The following is a 19,809-nucleotide window of genomic DNA, read 5'->3' on the forward strand; positions in this document are numbered from 1 at the left end:
GGGGTGAAGGGGGCCCTGGAGGGGAGGTGGATGTCAGGGAACTGCCATCTGAGACGCAGGAGGTGAAGGGGCTCACGGAGGGTGAGAGAGACCATTCAGCGGAGGAGGGGACCAGCAGGGGGAGAAGTGGAGTTCCAAGGGAAAGTGAGTCGGAGGGAGGGCTCAGAGACACTTCAAGCGAGAACAGTGGGGAGGTTTCAGGACCTCCTGTAGGGACACCCACTCCTCGCCGGAAACTGTCACGCCGAGAGTCCAGAAGACGCGTTTCCGTTAAGGAGCTTTTATGCTGGAAGAAGTTCCGTAAACGCCCACTGTCCGATTCAACGAGCGACTGATGGAGCCATGCTTAAGGAGCTCCGTCACAGACAGAGGTTTGTGGACTTAGCCAAACTCTGAGGGACTAGGGTTTTACGCACAAGCAGCTCACCATCCCATCACAGTTCACTAACAGGCAAAATGCAGTGTTGTGTAGGAAAAGAAGCATTTGCCTAGTAGCTTTTATTCTTAAATAGACAGCCGCTCAGCTTTGCTCTAAAACTAATTTGTTAGATGGTCAAACATGAAGGCTATGCAGACCTCTGCTTGCATTGTCCCATGAGGAATCTGAGGGAAGTATATTTTATTAAATACAGGCATTGTATTTAATATTGTACTTACCTTTCCCGCCCCGAACCTGGCCACAGTGATCCATGCGACGGTCACCTCCAGGCTTGATTATTGTAACTCACTCTACGCGGGGCTGCCCTTGGAGCTGTCCCAGAAACTCCAGCGGGTGCAGAATGCTGCAGCGAGGCTCCTCACAGGGTCTCTGCCATGGGAGCATATTCATCCAGTGCTTTTCCAGCTGCACTGGCTCCCGGTGGAGTACAGAATCAGATTTAAGGTGCTGGTTTTGACCTTTAAAGCCCTTCACAACCCAGGACCCTCGTACCTATGGGACCGCCTCTCCCGGTATGCCCCACGGAGAGCCTCAAGGTCCATAAATAGCAACACCCTAGTGGACCCGGGCCCTAAGGAAGTTAGATTAGCTTCAACCAGAGCCAGGGCCTTTTCAACACTGGTGGAACGCTCTGCCTCATGAGACCAGGGCCCTGCAGGATCTGATTTCTTTCCGCAGGGCCTGTAAGACAGAGTTGTTCCGCCTGGCCTTTGGCTTGGAGTCAATCTGATTCCCTCCCCCTCTTTTTTTCCCCTTTCTCCTCCTGTGATGAGGTTGCATTTTAATGTTTTAATGTTGTATTTTAATCTTGTTTTAAAGTTGTATTCATTCAACTTGTTTTTATTATTGGTTGTTAGCTGCTCCCTTGGCTAGGGCGGGCGGGGTATAAATAAATGATGATGATGATGATGATGATGAAACTGGAGAAATGCACAGGCCAATTGGCCAAAGGCAGATAGAGATAAGGAATCAAGACAAACGCAGAGGCCAATGGGCAAGAAGCTCATTTGGCAGCTATGAGAAACCAAGCGTTGAGAACTTCCGGGTTGGTGCCTCTGGGCAATGGCGGATTTCCTCTGACCGGGAGGAATCTGCTCCGTGGAAATTTGGGTCTGGCCGCTACGGCGAAAGCGGAGACCCGTTAAAATCATAGGCAGGAGAAGCCTGTGAACGTGGGATTCGGCGGGCACCTTTTGCGCCTCCCCTACTTGCGGGGAAACCCGGTTTCGGGGATCCGGAGTGACGTGGGGTGAGTGGCGCGGTGCTTCGAATCGTCTGCTTCTTCCACGGAGTGAAGCCGCATAGCTGTTGCCGGAGAGCACTGACTTTTTCCTGTGGACAATTTGGACTCTAAAGTAATTACCCGTGAGTAGAGCTGTAACGGGAGAATTGGATTTTAAACGTTTAATTTGGCATCGAAACGGGGAAGGTTCAAAACAAGAAGTCCGCCTTCCCTATTTGTAAATAGACTGAGGCAAGGAGTCTCTAAGCTGAAGCCTTGGAAAGCCTTTTGTAAAAGATTAAATTTCCATCAGCAAAGAGTATAAAACCCCCCTTGGAGGCAGGAGAAGAGGGGGGGAAGTTTTGGACTAAGTATGCCTGCAGGAGAGAGTAAAGAGAGGTAAAGTACTGCCGCTCTGACCCTGGAAACGGGCTGCTAGTAGGACTGACGTTTTGGAATGTCCATTGACAGCACTTAGAACGTTCCTTGACAGCTAGCAAAATAAGAGAGATACCGTATTTTTCGCTCGATAACACGCACCTGACCATAACACGCACATAGTTTTTAGAGGAGGAAAACAAGAAAAAAAAATTCTGAATGAAACAGTGGATGTATCATTTTTGTGCTTCATGCTGCGGCCACAGACATGTGATTTGACGGTGAGTTTGGGGTAGCCCAATGCAAAGATCCTGAGGATCCATGTGGATCCATGCTTTGTAACCACGTTTTTGCACCATTGCAGCCCCAGGCAACAGTGGGTGCATGATTTTTTTGGTGCAGACTGTAGCCATGGACATGCTATGTGATCTGATGGTGAATTTGGGGTGACCCAATGCAAAGATCCTGAGGATCCATGTGGATCCATGCTTTGTAACCACGTTTTTGCACCATTGCAGCCCCAGGCAACAGTGGGTGCATGGTTTTTTTGGTGCAGGCTGTAGCCATGGACATGCTATGTGATCTGATGGTGAATTTGGGGTGACCCAATGCAAAGATCCTGAGGATCCATGTGGATCCGTGCTTTGTAACCACGTTTTTGCACCATTGCAGCCCCAGGCAACAGTGGGTGCGTGATTTTTTTGGTGCAGGCTGTAGCCATGGACATGCTATGTGATCTGATGGTGAATTTGGGGTGACCCAATGCAAAGATCCTGAGGATCCATGTGGATCCATGCTTTGTAACCACGTTTTTGCACCATTGCAGCCCCAGGCAACAGTGGGTGCGTGATTTTTTTGGTGCAGGCTGTAGCCATGGACATGCTATGTGATCTGATGGTGAATTTGGGGTGACCCAATGCAAAGATCCTGAGGATCCATGTGGATCCGTGCTTTGTAACCATGTTTTTGCACCATTGCAGCCCTGTTTTTGCATCAGATCATTGCTATGTGATCTGATGGTGAATTTGGGGTGACTCAATGCAAAGATCCTGAGGATCCATGTGGATCCGTGATTGGAACCACGTTTTAAGTAGGGAGGGAAGGAAAAACATAGAAGCGACAAGGAGAGGGGTGTGCAGAGAAGCAGCTGGCTAAGAATGCAGGAGAGGGGTTTTACCGGAGGGAGGAAAGGAAGGCAAAAGTCCCCCCCCCCCACAAGCCAGCCAGCTCTCTCTCTCTCTCCCCCCCCCCAACCTGCATGTTGCCTTCGAGTCCCAGACGCACGGAGAGGAGCTTTCCACTCTGCTTGCCTGGAGGGGAGGGGTTTTCTCTGCTCTTTGTTCCGTTTGAGCAAACACAGTAAGGAAACAGAAGCGGGTGGGCAGTAAGACCCTGAGGCAGAATGCAGGAAAGCAGCAACTTCCTCCTTTCCTCCCTTCTCTGGACTATTTGATATTTGCCTGATTTTTGCCTTCACTCGCGCTTGTCAGCTCCAGGGACCACACATTCGCTCGATAACACGCACAGACATTTCCCCTTACTTTTTAGGAGAAAAAATCTGCGTGTAATAGAGGGAAAAATACGGTATATTGTTTCCACTGTCTCCAGCTGCTTCTAAAAAGGAGTAATAAAGTACCTGAAAACTGAAACTAACTTTGGATTGCGCTTAAATGTGATATCGTTGATTATTATAAATAGAAACTGTTTCCCCCTAGTGGAAGTTTCTGAAATTGGTTACTTTTTAAGAGCTGGGCTAGGGGAGTTTCCAGCTGCAAGATAAGAACTGTGTGATTCAGGGACTGACCTTGAATCTTTTAAGTGTTATGGCAAACGGAAAGGAAAGAACAGATGAAATGTCAACAGAAGAGGCCTTAGTGGCCTTTTATTGAAAATAAATGATTCGCTGAAACAGCTTCATAAGAAAACAGATTTGATGAATGAAAGGCTGGTGAAGGTAAATGCTGCAAATATTGAAGTTGATCTAGTGGCAGAAAGTTTAAATAATCTGGGACAAAATGTGAATATCAACACGGAAGCCACCCAGAAATTGACACAGGAATCTACTTTAACACGGCAAACTGCGGATGAAGTCAGGGAAACCTTTGCTGCTGAATGTAAAACAACACAATTGTGAGAGAGCCCCACACATTCAAAAGCAACTTGACGAATATAAGCTGACCCCACCAGAACTGGGGAAGGAAAGCTTGACAGAGCTTCAGGAGGAGACAGGATCAACATCAGCTGAGAAAGAGAGATTTTTGGGGGTCAGTAGGACTGCCAAAAATGTGAATTTACTTAAGGGTAACTGTGAAGGACGTTGGATTGAAGAGAAGGGGGATTGGGAAATATGGATAGATCTGAAGTTGTTATGGTCGGGCCAAGCTGTTGTGGTGGGGATGAGGGTTGCTGTGTTGCTGGGGATGTTGCTTTTGTATCAAAAAGTGCAAGTTTTGGATGGGAGGGATTGTTTCAGGAGGTGGCAGAGGGATGTTCCTGGATTTGTTTGGCAGGGCAGGAAGCCTCGAGTAAAACTTAAGATATTGACAGATGTTAAAGAAGGAGGTGGACCTGCCCTGCCAGACACCTAAACTTTGTTGTGAATCATCTGCTTTTTGCTGGTTGAGAGAATGGCTGTCTCTTGAAAGCATCAAAGTGTTGGATGGTGGCAGATGAAGTTGATGGACTAGATTGAATTGGCGGAAAAGACTGGCAAGATCTGAGACCAGGGAGAAGAGTCGGTGGAAGAAGACTGGGAAAAGTTTAAAGACTATTTATAGAAATATTGTAAAATTAATGAATGTTAGAAGAATGTTGGAATGAAATTATATGGCTTTAGTAGAAATGTTATAAGGAATTAAGTATAAATAGATTAATAGGGTATTAGAAGAAAATAAGGTTAAAAGATGTTAAGATAAGTATAGGATAGAAAACAGGGGAAGATGGTAAGGAATTGCTGAAATAATTAATAGAAGTGGAACACAAAAAGGGAGGTGTGAGGAGGTCGTGGAAATATGGGAAAGAAAGATAAGATATTGGAAGTTTTTTTTCCTTTTTTATGTGTTTTTAAATTGTTTTTGTTTTCTTTTGTTAATTTTTATGTAGTGTTTGTGTATTATAAGGTATTGTGTATTGTTTTTTCTTTGTTTTTTTCTTTTGTAAGTGTTTAAATTGTTGTAAAAGCAATAAATATTATTTTTTTAAAAAAGCAACAATGGGCAAAAAGCCAATGCTTCCCTTCAGGCTGCCCTGGGGGCTTTTGAAGTTGGCTCCACGATGTGAATTAGAAAATGTCACCACTGTAATTTATATCCCCATGAGCAAGCAGGGTGACCTTGGAGCCAGTCCCCTGCTATCCACCACCCAGGATAAAACAGGGGCAGCAGGGTGGTGGAGCGAAACTATGTGCATTGGTAGCACCAAATGCGGCGAATTAATCAAATACATTAAATCAATAAAGTTAAGGGTTTTGTTTTTTTGCTTTATTACATTTCCATGCGGCTTGCCAACATTAAATTAACGAGAACATGCTAGGAGATAATGGAACACCACAAATGCAGCATAAATCATATTTGAAAATTAACAATGATATAACGCTGCATTATGTATAATGTTCAGTATAATTTAAATGCGATGGATAATAATACAGAAGATGAATAGAGAGAAGGAACCATAGAGATAAATTTCTAACAGTGGCGGATAGAGCGGCACCCGCCTCTATGGTCCATTCGGCCTTCTTACGCACCTACCCAGCATACGGCTAGCGCTCAAAGGGAAACCGGACGTGACGTCGGCGCTTCTGCATTCTATGGGAGGAGAGAGAGAAGGAGAGAGAGAGGCGCGCGGGCCTCAGTCGCCGTCGTCATGAGCCGCTTCAAGTTCATTGGTGAGGACGGTTGCCTGGGCAACTGGGGGGTGTTCCTTTGCGTCCGCAAAGAGGGCGCCGGGCCTAGTCGCTGAGGGGCAGCCCTTCGAGGTGGGGGGCGGCTGCGGAACCGGCCGAGGGGACCCCCCCCCTTCCTGGGCACCATCCCAGGCGCGCTTACTCCGGGGCAAGCCCCGTCGTTGTCAGTGGAGCTTGCTCCCGGGTAGATGCGAGGTTCGGGATCGCAGCCTCGCTCCCCTGAGGGGAACCTGCGCGGAGTTGCAGGTGCGCGCAGGGCGATCCTGTGCGCGTTGGCTGGGGAGCAAGCCCCCCAAGTCACAATTCCGATTCTGCGCATGCTTACTCAGAAGCAGGGCCCGTCGATTTCATCCATTCATTTCTTATTTGTATTATACGGGGCTTGCTTCTGGGTACCCGGGCCCGCAAAGCCAGAGCCGTAAGGGGGTAGCTCCTTCTCTGTTTTGCTTGTATCTCACAAATGCACACAAGAGACCTTTTGTTTTTGCTGCAAGCAGTCCGATTTCTGCAGAGATCTAATCCGTTTGCGGTATTTGGCTACAAATGGACACAGGAGACAGTTCCAACCCTTTCCCTCACATCCTGCAGCGATTCCCCTGCAGCCATTGCCAGATGAGAATCTGCATTTAGTGGCTTCTCTTGGGGGTTAGTGCCTGCATGCATTTGACTCTCCCTGTCATTTGATGATTTGGCAGGTGCATTGTGTATATTGACTCCACTGAAAGAGCATTGCACACGCGGTGGCCTGAAAGTTCTGGCCTTGGTGTTTGCATGAATGAGCCACTGCAGATTATACAAGCTGTCGCCTGATGCATGTGCCAATTTATTATTATTAGCATTATTGTTTTCATTTTATTTCTATACCATTTTATATGTTTAAGAAAAACTTCAAAGGGGCTTACAACACATTAAAACATCAAATAAAATAATCCAGAATGAAAAATAGCAGGTACATGCAAGACAGACCTCGTTCCATAAGAAAGGTTTTGCAGGCTTTTAAAAGGGATCCTTTCCTAGTACAGACTCCAGCCTCTAACAGCATCCAGTATATATCTAAAGCATAGGGTCATAGTTTCATCACATGTCGGGGACCCATCAGATCTTCTGACATCTTGAAACTGCAGGTGAGGAGCCTTTCAGGTGATGCACTCCAACTCCCATCATCCCCAGGCAGCATAGACAATGATCCAAGTTGAGGATACTAATTTATTTCTCTCTCTCTCTAGATATCGGTGTTAATTTAACTGATCCTATGTTCAAAGGCATATACAGAGGTACTCAAAAGCATCAAGGTAAATATTCTGTCTGTTTCTTTAATGGCTCCTTCTGTGGTCCTCGTATCCCCAGATATTCACGGTATGCATCTGCAAGGGACATTTTCTTTCAGGTTACACTTTTGGGGGTTCCCCCATTCCCAGAGAGTGACATTAATTATTATTATTATTGGCAGTTATTAAAATTGGACTTTCATCCTGCTCTTTGTCTCCCACCCATCCATTTTGAGAGAGAAAACCCACTAAGGTGGTAATTCAATGCAGTACACCCATTAAAATTATTGAACATGACTAATTGATTAATTGAAATGGGCCTGCTCTGAGTAATGATTGAATACTCCTTAACTGAAGGCTACAATCTTTTGCATATCTTACTTGGGAGGAAGTCCTATTCAGTTCAGTATGGCTTCTAAGTAGACGTGTGTAAAATTGTGCTGTAAAGGTACAATCCTTAACACTCTTAGCTGAGAGTAAGCCTCAGTTAACACAATGGGACTCTCTTCTAAGCATGCATGCATGCATAGGATTGTGCTGTAAGACTACAATTCTGTTAATACTTTCTTGGGAGTACACTGCATTGGACTCAGTATTTTTGAATAAGCATGCTTAGATTTGTGCCTTTGAAGTGTGCTGGCACTGTGGGTTAAACCACAGAGCCTAGGACTTGCTGATCAGAAGGTCAGCGGTTCGAATCCCTACAGCGGGGTGAGCTCCTGTTGCTCGGTCCCAGCTCCTGCCAACCTAGCAGTTCGAAAGCACATCAAAGTGCAAGTAGATAAATAGGTACCGCTCCGGCGGGAAGGTAAACAGCGTTTCCGTGCGCTGCTCTGGTTCGCCAGAAGCAGCTTAGTCATGCTGGCCACATGACCCGGAAGCTGTACGTCGGCTCCCTCGGCCAATAAAGTGAGATGAGCGCCGCAACCACAGGGTCGGCCACGACTGGACCTAATGGGCAGGGGTCCCTTTACCTTTATCTGACAATCATACTGAGAGTAGATCCACTGAAAGCTAAAGCTAGAATCAGAGCTATAGTCCTTACTAGTCAATAAGGATATCTATGCTGCTTAATGGAAATACCACAATTTGCTTGTCCATTACTGCTGTAAAGTTGCAGGAAAAGGAAAAGAAATGTAGGAGCTGCTGCATACCTGAGGCTGTTAAAGGTTCCAGAAATAGACTGGGCCATACGAATGCTTTAAATTAAGGATTTCAGTTCTGTCTTTTTGCAGATGACTTCTTGGATGTGGTGGCTAGAGCGGTCAAAACTGGTGTTAAAAAGGTACATTTGTTCTTCAAAGGTTTTGGGTAGTGTGTTTTGTGTTGAATTTCAGATGTTTCTGTTGGCTTTTGATATCTGTGTTTTTCAAGATAAGAATTAATCCTAACATTTAGAAACTAGCACTATAAGTAAACTTTCTTTTTTTATTCCAGTTCATGATTACAGGTGGAAGTTTGCAAGATAGCAAAGATGCACTTCAGCTGGCACAGACAAATGGTATTTGCCCCTTTATGTTATTTGCTTTCAATGGAATGCTTTAATTATCCTGTATTTAAAATGACCAAAGCCAATATGCACCAGTTCAGTCCAAAGAATTATGAGCAGAAGGAAAGGAATGCTTCTCACACACCATTCCTTTGGGGCGGTTTGCTGTGTCGACCCAACTCACTGCTGCTAGGGCTGATGTCTTGTCAAGTGAACCCTGCATAGAGTCACACACAGAAGGGGAGATGATGAGTCAGGTGATCACTTGCTTTGTGGTCTTTGCAGAGTGTATGTAACCACCTGCTCACAATCTCAGCTGCTATGCTGTGTGTCTCAAGTGACACTGTGCCATTCCAAGGCTGGTTTCACGACCACAGGAACTACCTGATTCAAAAGTGAATAAGTTAATTTAAAAGTTGAGTTAAAGAAAGCTTTGTACCGATGTACAGAATTTTACGTTGTCTTCCAAATCTATATGGTGCCTCTCTGCTCCATGAAGCCCTTGCTTCTTGAGTTCCCAAATTTTCACTCCCAGGTCCTAAGTACATGTAACAGCATATCCTTGCATTCAGCCTCTGTTACCATTGCATCGGCACACCATCAGGCTTTAGGATGCAAGTTCTTTGGAGGCGGGAACCCTTATGCTGTGATGCACCCTGCACTTGACAAGCATTCTAGCAATAATAACCAACACGTTCATGCCGATTGTTTTCAGACATGTTTTACAGTACTGTTGGCTGCCACCCCACCCGCTGTGGAGAGTTTGAACAGAGCAACCCTGAGCACTACTTAGCAGAGCTACAAGGTCTAGCTGAGAAAAATAAAGGGAAGGTCATAGCAATTGGAGAGTGTGGCTTGGGTAAGTAGCAACCAAGTGGCTTGGCAGTGATGTTTCCTTCCTGGCAAGTCAAAAGCCAGTTAATTCTTTGTCAATTCTCTCTTCCAGATTTTGACAGATTAGAATTCTGCACTAAGGACACTCAACTCAAGTAAGAGAGATTGACTTAACACATAAGAGAAACTGCATCCTTCATACTTTTTAACAGTGTTGTTTTTATTATCAAGGATTTTCTCCCAGTGACAGCCACTGGAAGCCAAGGAACAGTTGCTCTTCCACCCTACCACCCCAAATGGATATAATAACCAAGGAGAAACAGTCACCACTTCCCTGTTCTTCCCTAAATGGCCTACAGGTCACACCAGACCCCTGACTGCTTCTTCACGTGGCTGAACCATCCCATTGCTTCCACCACATCATTCATTGGAACTTGCAGTGGCTGGCCAGTGCTTTGATTCCATGGGCGGTGTTTTTGCAGTCCATATATGCACAAATCATCATAAAGCATGATGACATGGCCCAGAACACCAGCCCTTGAGTAGAAGTTGTGCATGCCAGATGACCAGAGGATGGGAAGTTGCAGTGCTGAATTAAATCGAACAGCAGCGTCCTATTCCACTTTTTTGGTATCTGCACTGAGTGGAGGGGTCACTTTATGCTTTGGTACTGAGTGCACAAGGCGCTGGTTGCTGTAATGTTAATCTTGGCCGCAGAAAAACACTGACATGAAATGGAAAGGGAATGAACCAGGCGCAAAAACCAAGGAATTTAACATGAAACACATGCCAATAAAAGCTAGTTGTTTTTATTGTGCATTGTAGGGAGGGGGGGGGGGAACGGGGCGCAGGTGGCACTGTGGGTTAAACCACAGAGCCTAGGACTTGCTGATCAGAAGGTTGGCGGTTTGAATCCCTGCGACAGGGTGAGCTCCCATTGCTTGGCCCCAGCTCCTGCCAACCCAGCAGTTCAAAAGCACGTCAAAGTGCAAGTAGATAAATAAGTACCGCTCCGGCGTGAAGGTAAACGGCGTTTCCGTGCGCTGCTCTGGTTTGCCAGAAGCGGCTTAGTCATGCTGACATGACCCGGAAGCTGTACGCCGGCTCCCTCGGCCAATAAAGCGAGTTGAGCGCCGCAACCCCAGAGTCAGTCACGACTGGACCTAATGGTCAGGGGTCCCTTTACCTTAGGGATGGGGGAAGCTGTGATCCATCAGTTGCTGCTGGACTCAGACACCCATCAGCCTCAGCCAGTATGGCTAATCATGGTCAAAGATGATGGTATCTGTAATGCAGGAACAGCTTGGGAGGGCCAAGGTTCCCGGTCTCAGGTGTAATAAGCTTAAGAATGTGAGGTTTGGCTGGCAGGATTAGAATGTTAAATCTCGCATTCCAGCAGTCAAACAGACGGCTCTGGATGTCCACAAGCAGGGCAGAGGTGTAGCCATCTCTTTAATTGCCCCCAGAACCTGGTTACCAAGATGCATAACTGCATCTGAACATGGAGGCTTCCATTTCCTGCATTGCAGGGGGTTGGACTAGATGACCCTTGGGGTCCCTTCCAATTCTATGATTCCATGATTTCGCTCTCCTTCCTAAATCGTTCCACAAATGTTTCTGAAAATCCCAAGTATTTGCTGCCACTGCGTTTTTGATGGCAGCTCATAAGACAGTGCTGACAACCAACAGTCATCTGTGTGATATTTATGCTCTTCTGCATAGGGGGAGACCCAGCATCAGTCATGGCAGCACACTTGGTTAGCTAGGATTCTTTCACAATTCAAAGGTAAACTATGATTGTGTAATGTTTTGTCTGACACTTGCACATCACACGATGCAAATACAACCTCCTGTTGTAAGGTTGTACAGTCATACCTCAGAAGTCGAACACCTTGCGAGCTGAATTTTTTGGCTCCCTAGTGCCACAAACCCAGAGGTGTTCCGGTTTGCGAACATTCTTTGGAACCCAAACATCCGATACGGGTTCCGATTGGCTGCAGGAGCTTCCTGCAGCCAATCGGAAGCCGCACCTTGGTTTCCAAACGTTTTGGAAGTTGAACAGACTTGCAGAACGTATTCTGTTCGACTTCCGAGGTACGACTGTATTTTAACAGCATTGCTTTTCTGGCAACATCCATACAAGCCCTGGCTTTATACCATTTCTTGCTTAGGCTGTATCCTGGTCTAATGGCTTTGAAACAGAATTTTGCTGCTGTTATAAAGAAGGCATGGCCCTCCTAAATCACCCCACCCAAGCACTTCTTTAAGTCTCCTCTTGGCCTTAATGAAATATCAGCCACTGAAAATGTATGTGTTGTGGCTGTAACGTAAGGAAGCCACTTTCTAGATCACCCCAGAAGGCCACCGTAAATGTGCAGTCCTAGCCGGTATGGGCAGAGGTGGTGAGAGAAATGCTGCCTTCTTCTTGTGGAAGAACATGCTGGTTTTAGTGCTATGGTACTTGACACTCTACAGGATGCGGGTGGTGCTGTGGGTTAAACCACAGAGCCTAGGACTTGCCAATCAGAAGGTCAGCGGTTCGAATCCCCGCGACGGGGTGAGCTCCCGTTGCTCGGTCCCTGCTCCTGCCAACCTAGCAGTTCGAAAGCACCTCAAAGTGCAAGTAGATAAATAGGTACTGCTCCGGCGGGAAGGTAAACGATGTTTCCGTGCGCTGCTCTGTTTTGCCAGAAGTGACTTAGTCATGCTGGCCACATGACCCAGAGGCTGTACGCCGGCTCCCTCAGCCAATAAAGCGAGATGAGCACTGCAAGCCCAGAGTCGGCCACGACTGGACCTAATGGTCAGGGGTCCCTTTACCTTTACCTGACACTCTAAGATCGGGAGAAAAGATCCCTCTTGAGATGCTCTCCAAAGAGCAGGGAGGGGGATCTTTTGTCTCCCGATCTTAGCACTAAACATCAGCGTTGCTAGACACCCTCACCCTGCCACTCGAGTGGGAAAGACAGGAAATGATTTGCGTGTGTCTCTGCGTCTCCAGGTGAGATTGTGGGGAAGAGTGTGAGTGCATGTATATATGTGTGAGCCTGGGAGAATCCTCTGTGCTTTCATATATGTTGGGTGTATGTGCTGTATGTGGGTTGAATGTGCATGTCTGATGAATATATATGCATGTGGTCCGTCCGTGTGTGTGTGTGTGTGTGTGTACAGTTGCTTATAAATTGACAATACCCACCACAGGCATGTGTCCCTTGAATGGGTGGCTGATTGTCAGTGGGGCCTTCAAGCCGCGAAAACTTAGCCACTCCTGCTTTACACAGTCTAGAACCACTTTTCTTACTGAGAAATCACACAAAACCTGGCATCATGTGGCCAATATGAAACATTTTCAAATCCTATTGAGTTTAAGCTAAGCACATGCTTAACCTTCCCATAGAACTAAATGGGACTTAAAAGTGTTTCCTGCTGGCAGGATTATGTCTGAACCATAATAATAATAATAATAATAATATTTCCATTCCATAACGCCTTGAACCATTTAGATAATCTATAGCTGAGATTTCATTAAATGTAGGGACACTTCTGTTTATTTCTTTTCAGGTATTTTGAAAAACAATTCGATTTATCTGAGCAAACAAAATTACCGATGTTTCTGCACTGTAGGAATTCACATCCAGAATTTGTAGGTAGGTTTTGCAAAAGAAAACTTTTTTAAAAATGTAGAAGTTGAATGAAGAAATCTCTGGGCTTTTTAATTTAAAAAATTATCCTTTCACACAGATATAATGAGGCGAAACAGAGAGAGGTGTGTGGGAGGAGTGGTAAGTGCCTGATGTTCAGTTGCGTTTCTTTTCAGCATCAACCTCTTTGTGATACAAGTTTATTTTATAAGCAGATATCTCACTTTTCATGTGTTTCAGAGTAGCTGAAAACTAAAACATGCAATGCTTTCTAGTTGCCCTCGGTAAAATTATCCCGTGAGCAAGCACTTTAAGGTAGGGGTCTAGTCTGAAATTGACAGGTAGACTCGTTTTGTAAACCAGATGACTAGTTCTACTTCATTACTCTGAAATCCACATTCTTTTTTTAAGTGTTGTGAATGTGATTGTTACCTTTTTCCTACAGACACATTGAACAGGGAAGGGCCGCCCCCTGTTGAGTATACACTGTGTGAAACCCAAGTTTGCCTTTGCATAGTGTGCAAAACGACCTGTACAGATTTAGTTCAGCTGGGCTTATTCCTAAATAAGTGGGCATAGTTTTGCAGCCTTTGAAATGAACAGTGCATTCACATTATCTCAGGATGGAATAATGGCGGTTGTGTGACATAGCTGTGAAATAGGGCGGGGTTTCCCAAACCAGGGTCTGCAGCTGTTTTTGGACTACAACCCCCATCATACCTGACCCTTGGTCCTGCTAGCTAGGGATGGTGGGAGTTGTAGTCCAAAAACAGCTGCAGTGGGGATGAATGGCATGACCTGTACCACATTTTCCCGCCCCTGAAGAATTGATGTTTTTGAATTATGGTGCTGGAGGAGACTCTTGAGAGTCCCATGGACTGCAAGAAGATCAAACCTATCCATTCTTAAGGAAATCAGCCCTGAGTGCTCACTGGAAGGACAGATCCTGAAGCTGAGGCTCCAAGACTTTGGCCACCTCATAAGAAGAGAAGACTCCCTGGAAAAGACCCTGATGTTGGGAAAGATGGCGGGCACAAGGAGAAGGGGACGACAGAGGACAAGATGGCTGGACAGTGTTCTCGAAGCTACCAGCATGAGTTTGACCAAACTGTGGGAGGCGGTGGAAGACAGGAGTGCCTGGCGTGCTCTGGTCGATGGGGTCATGAAGAGTCGGACACGACTAAACAAGAAGAAGTACCACATACTCAAGCAATGGGCCTGTCCTGATAGCTAAGCTACAGTGCCTTTTGCATCAGAGGCAAGGTAGGGGAGCTGTCTTTCAGCCTCCTTGAATTGGGCTGCTGGTCTCGTTGCCTTCTACTCATTAGATTAAATCAAAGATCTTTGATTTAACTGAATTCCTGACCAGTCCACAGAAGGTTCTGCCCCATAGCATGGACTTTGTTGATCGGCTCTTATCAAGTTAAGGGCTCCATACATACACTTGCTCATTTTGGGTGGCAAAAATTATCAGAGCTTGTGTGCACACGGCTAGCAAATGCTATTCAGAAATATCAACTGGCTTTGGAGGAATGCAAGAAAAGGGAAAGCTTGTGTACTTAAGTTAGAAAAATCTCAATGCATCTTCAGATGATAAAGGTGTATCATTACTTGTTTACAGGTACACTCTTTTGATGGCACCAAAGAGGAGGCAGCAGCTATAATAGAGTTAGATCTCTACATAGGAATAAATGGCTGGTAAGTAATGTTAGACATCTAATGGCTGAGGTGAAAGGATTCCTTTTTATTTTGGGATGGATACTTTAAAGCACACCTGTGCAGCTTGTGGCTCATCAAGGTGACTGCACCTCAGCCACCATGTATTGTGCCCTCACAGGTAATTCAGACACTTCAATCCCAGGTAGGCAGTAAGAACAGCCCAGCTATGAAGTATTTGCCAGACATGGGTGGCGGGCTATATATAGAATCATAGAGTTGGGAGAGACCACAAGGGCCATCGAGTCCAACCCCCTGCCAAGCAGGAATATATAATTTGCAGTCCTTCACATATTCTTAAGTGCTGCAATGGGCTGCCTACTGAACTTTGAATTGAACTATAAATGCAAGTACCAACCACTCTTGTGTGACACTGCCAGAATCTCAGTCCCCTTTAGCCTTGGCTTGGAATTGTGTGCATAGCTAGAGCAACAGCTGCCACCCAACAGAGGTGAGATGGGTGCATGGGGGACATTTTAAACGAAAAGACAAATAGGCAAGAATTAAGGGGAACCTCTGGAAAGAATGGGGGAAGAGTCCTCCCAAGGCTGCTTCTGGTTTAAGAAAAAAAATCAGTAAAAGTTTCACACAACTGCTTGTAAATCTAGTTTCAGCCTTAGCCTAAGATAGCAATTCTGTGTGCACTTTCATGAGAGTAAGCCTAACTAAATTTTGCAGGAGTGACTAAACATACTTAAAATTGGATTGTACATCTCACTGCAGCCATCAGAATTTAAGTAACAAGTTAACTGCTTGATGCGAACAAAACTGAAAACACAACTTTGGGGTGATTGTGCCCAGCAGCTTGGATCTGGGCAGACAAGTTGCTCCTTGAATCTTGTGAGAACTTCCTTCTATTTGGACTAAAGAATTTCAACAAATCATAGTGATTTTCATATTCATATTATTTTCAGTTCCCTGAAAACAGAAGCTAACTTAGAAGCAGTGAGGTCAATTCCCAGTGAAAGATTAATGCTAGAAACTGGTAAGTTGTTGTTTTATTTAATACTATTTAACATTTTACTTCCATCAATATGCCCCTTTCAAAACTGTTTCCGATCTGGGATATATTTTGTTTGTAATCTTCTGTCTCAGTGTGCCATTTTAAGATTACTACCCAAATATATCCCAGATCGGAAACAGTGTTGACGGGGTACATGCTTACTCAGCATGGCTTAGAAAAAAAGAAAAAGGTTCCTAGCCTAAAGAGTAATGTCTTTTTATAGCATGGTACCTAATTCATTAGCAGTGCAGTAAGAAAGGAAAATCCCCTGTAAATTCTATATTTAACAGCTCTCTTGGTCACACTATCAGTGTCGTGTACCCTCCAGTCCACAAGGGGGAGTGAGCATGCTAGAAATGCCATGCATTGTCACCTAAGTGAGTTGTAAGAAAGGATATTGTTCTTGGCAAGAATAAGACTAAGCAGAAAAGGCCTTCCCTCATTCCTTAGAAGGGCTGTGTCAAGGACAGGCCCAAGACATTATGGTACTTGAGGTGAACCAAGGAATAAGGGGCGAGTGAAAATCTACACCAGGAATTGGGGGGGGGGGGATAAAGATCTACGTCAGGATCTGCTGCCCCTGTGGATCTTGCCGCCTGAGGCAGTTGCCTCACCTTGCCTCATGAGTGGGCCGGCCCTGGCGCAGTCTTTGCCTGAGGAAATCCAGGTTGCAAAGGGGAAGAGCATACATCCTACCCTTATAGTCCACATTCTTTTCCTCCATAGCAAATGGAACAAATTGTTGATTTTTGCATCGTAATCTGATGGAAAATCTACCTCTCATTCACACCATTGGCCAAAAGCATGGTTGCCCACTTACCTCCATTAATTGGCAGAACATAAGACTCCACTCTCGTGGTATTGCCAAATTGCAGCTTCCAATGGTTGGGAGTGCTATGAATACCACCCATCACGTTGACCACCTTTGTGCTAGAACTTTGGTGGTTTCATTGTATGGCTTCCTTAAATCACCTCATTATCAGGCATTAAAGTATCTGCTTTGCACATTAATATCAAACTTGGGTAACACAACTGCATTATGGAGAGTTTGACAGGAGTTCAGTATATCCCTGAAAACCCTGCCTAATAGCAGTTACCCTTCCTGACCAACTTCATTGGTGCTTGGCAGCAATTGCTTGGGGTTAGGGGTGAGCTTCCTAACTGCTAAGCCTAGGGAGCTAAAATGATCCTGGCTTGAGAGGAGCAGATTTGTCTTCATAGATGGACCCTTGCAAAACTCCTACATTCAAATTAGGAATTTTGACTTTGGCATTTTAAACAGTGTCAACTTGTAAGACCCTTGGAATTATTTTAACACAAGAGTAAGGCTGTGGTCCTAAGTACTGCTTACTAAAGTCATCAATTCCAACTTTCTGTTGTGGAAGTATGTAGTATATTGGTGTGGGACCCTATCTCTGGGAATAATTTTATTACTTATGTTTTTTGTACATGTTAAGAACAGATCTGACAGCAACTTTGCTTTGGTTTATAGTCTGTGTTAAGAATAAAACATCGCCTGCCCGCCCCCCAAAAAAGTATTGGGGGAGATAGACAAAAAGAAATGGCTGAGGTAGTTATGAGTTACAGAAAGCTGATAAATTATGTAACCAACGGTATGATGTTAATTCTAAACTGTTCCATAAATCACATTAGATGCTCCCTGGTGTGGAGTGAAAAATACCCACGCTGGTTCAAAATATGTAAAAACCACATTCCCTACCAAAAAAAGGTGGGAAGAAGGACACTGCCTGAAGGACAGAAATGAACCTTGTCATATAATGTAAGTATATAATTTAATATATTTCAAGGCTCCAATTCAGCTTAATTTAGTAATGACTAAGTCTGGCTGAAACCAGTGGAATTAGTCATGAGAAACTTATGTCCCATGGCTTTCAGAGGGGCTTGATCATGACTGACCTTTAGCTGAGCTGGAGCCCAAGGGGTTTAATTCCATATAAAGAGTGACACCTAACAGGCAGAGCAATTGTAACCATCACGAACCAGCTGGTTCGGAGGGATGTAGCAGAGATTTCACTCTGCCAATTCATGCTGCATCCATCAACAACACCGGCTGTTAAAAGGCTACTGTTAGCAGTAATTGATTTAAGGCCCTGGAGTGAGGATGGGACAAGACTAACTTCAGAGCCACTGGATTCTAAACTTGTCCAGCAGCTGGAGGAGTTTGAGCCTGCAGCTGGGGCAGCAATAATTAGGTATAATAAAATATAATAGTAATAATAAACAACTCTGCCCATCTGGCTGGGTTGCCCCAAACCATTCTGTCTAGATGTACTCTCTGAGCTTCCCACACAGGTCAAAACTCCTGGTTTTCCAGTAATTAGCAAGCTAAGATTTGCTTTGCTGGGTTACAACTGAGAGGCAGTTTTGTCTGCATTCTGTTTTCTGCAATAGCTAGTCAGGTGCCTTTGGGAAGGTTACTAGCAGGGCATGAGGGCAACAGCCCTCTCCCCTGTTGATTGTCATCACCTGGTACTCTTGAGGTTCTGCAGTCCAGAGAGAGGATATACATACCAAAGTACATCCTATGTGCCTATTGAAGGAAAAGCAGTTCTGTGCATTGCTATAAGGAATACTTGAGATAATAGCACAGGGAGCAAGAATGCAACCTCATCCTCTGTACCACTTTGAGAAGGGGGGTTCTCACTCCTCACTTGCTCTGCAAGGCTCAAAGGGGAGAGAATACAGTGGGCGATGGGAAATACATATATTTCAGTTGTCTAAATCAATGCCCTTTTGCCCTCATGAATTACTATGGCAATGTGTTTGCCTACAACTTATTAGATGCCACTGGTGGTTTTTAGCTACAGGTAGCAACAGTACTGAACGCTACACAAATTAGAAATAAGCCCCGTTGGAAAGGTCAATGCCAAACAGATGAAAATGGCCTCAAATGCCAAAATACGCAGATTTCAGAACTTGTGTTTGTCATGAAATCTAAAACCACCAATTTACTTATAAAGCATGGTAGGGACTATAGTTTTCTGGTAGAACATACACTTGGCACATGTAAATGTCGAAAGTTCAATCCCTGGCACCTCCAGTTAAAAAGGATCACATAGCAGGTGAAAGAAAGGCCAGTGCCCCAAAACCTTGAAGAGCTACTGCCAGTCAAACAGAGACAACACTGATCTAGGTGGACGAAGTCTAACCAGATTAAAGACAGCTTTTTATGTTCTGAAATGTGAGTTACCTGTCTGCAATATTGCATACAGTTCAGCATTTAGATTGCAGCATTTCCTTCATTACTTTTAGAATAAAATAAACTCAACACTGCAGACTTGTGCACATTTGCTACTGAGCAAGTCTTACTGAATTCAATAAAATTTCCTTCTATGAAGTGTTATCCATAGACCTATTGAAGGGCATAGTCATGACTTAGCCATGAACCAATGTGCCTAGTATTCCAGCACGTGACTGGTGTAGACATAGGAAGCAGATGTTGCTGCTTCTGTAACCTACCTCACCATTGCTGTGGAGATGGGAATCTGCCTTCCCCTATAAATTTCAAGATAGATGAATACGCGCATCACACTTTCCTTTATCTGAAACTTGTATATGCTGTTATTTGGGTGTTTTTGTCTGACATTAAAAAAAATGGAATCCCCTAAATGCTATTTATGTAAACTTTAACCACCCTTGAACAAGTAATGTTCACAGTAAACATAACCACTGCAATGTGATTTTGCTTAAGGTGCCTTCCTTTTGCTTTGTTTTAGCCAAATACTGGAAATACTAGCAGCAGTACGTGAAGAAGATCCACTAGAACTGGCCAACACTACATATAACAACAGCATTAAAATCTTCTTTCCAGATATGTAAAGCATTTTATGTATTATGATAAAAACTGGTAATCCTATCCATGTAATAAAGATTTGACTCTTCTCTGCATCAGATCTG

The 19,809-nt window shown here is 44.7% G+C and overlaps 1 protein-coding gene across 3 annotated transcripts; it reads left to right on the forward strand.

The window, feature by feature from the left end:
* Positions 1-5,797: 5,797 nt before the first annotated feature.
* Positions 5,798-19,798, forward strand: TATDN1 (TatD DNase domain containing 1). Of its 3 annotated transcripts, none has more exons than XM_053395362.1 (12): positions 5,798-5,922; positions 7,167-7,232; positions 8,444-8,493; positions 8,646-8,709; positions 9,413-9,556; positions 9,644-9,686; positions 13,093-13,178; positions 13,273-13,313; positions 14,794-14,870; positions 15,803-15,873; positions 17,545-17,671; positions 19,629-19,798. In XM_053395362.1, the coding sequence occupies exons 1-12, from the start codon at positions 5,901-5,903 to the stop codon at positions 19,729-19,731; spliced, it is 894 nt and encodes a 297-aa protein (XP_053251337.1). In that variant the 5' UTR covers positions 5,798-5,900; the 3' UTR covers positions 19,732-19,798. The 3 variants fall into 3 exon arrangements, with proteins under 3 accessions (XP_053251337.1, XP_053251336.1, XP_053251338.1); XM_053395361.1 differs by lacking the exon at positions 5,798-5,922 and adding an exon at positions 5,978-7,064; XM_053395363.1 differs by lacking the exons at positions 5,798-5,922; positions 7,167-7,232; positions 8,444-8,493; positions 8,646-8,709 and adding an exon at positions 11,254-11,317 and having other exon boundaries at positions 9,492-9,556.
* The last annotated feature ends 11 nt before the right edge of the window (positions 19,799-19,809 follow it).

Source organism: Podarcis raffonei, chromosome 7, assembly GCF_027172205.1.
Source record: "Podarcis raffonei isolate rPodRaf1 chromosome 7, rPodRaf1.pri, whole genome shotgun sequence".
Classification (NCBI taxonomy): Eukaryota; Metazoa; Chordata; class Lepidosauria; order Squamata; family Lacertidae; genus Podarcis; species Podarcis raffonei.

Coding starts and splice junctions, on each gene's coding strand:
- TATDN1 (XM_053395362.1), top strand. CDS start 5,901: ATGAGCCGCTTCAAGTTCATTG. Junction 13,179..13,272: donor TTCACATCCAGAATTTGTAG/GTAGGTTTTGCA, acceptor CCTTTCACACAG/ATATAATGAGGCGAAACAGA. Junction 14,871..15,802: donor TACATAGGAATAAATGGCTG/GTAAGTAATGTT, acceptor TATTATTTTCAG/TTCCCTGAAAACAGAAGCTA.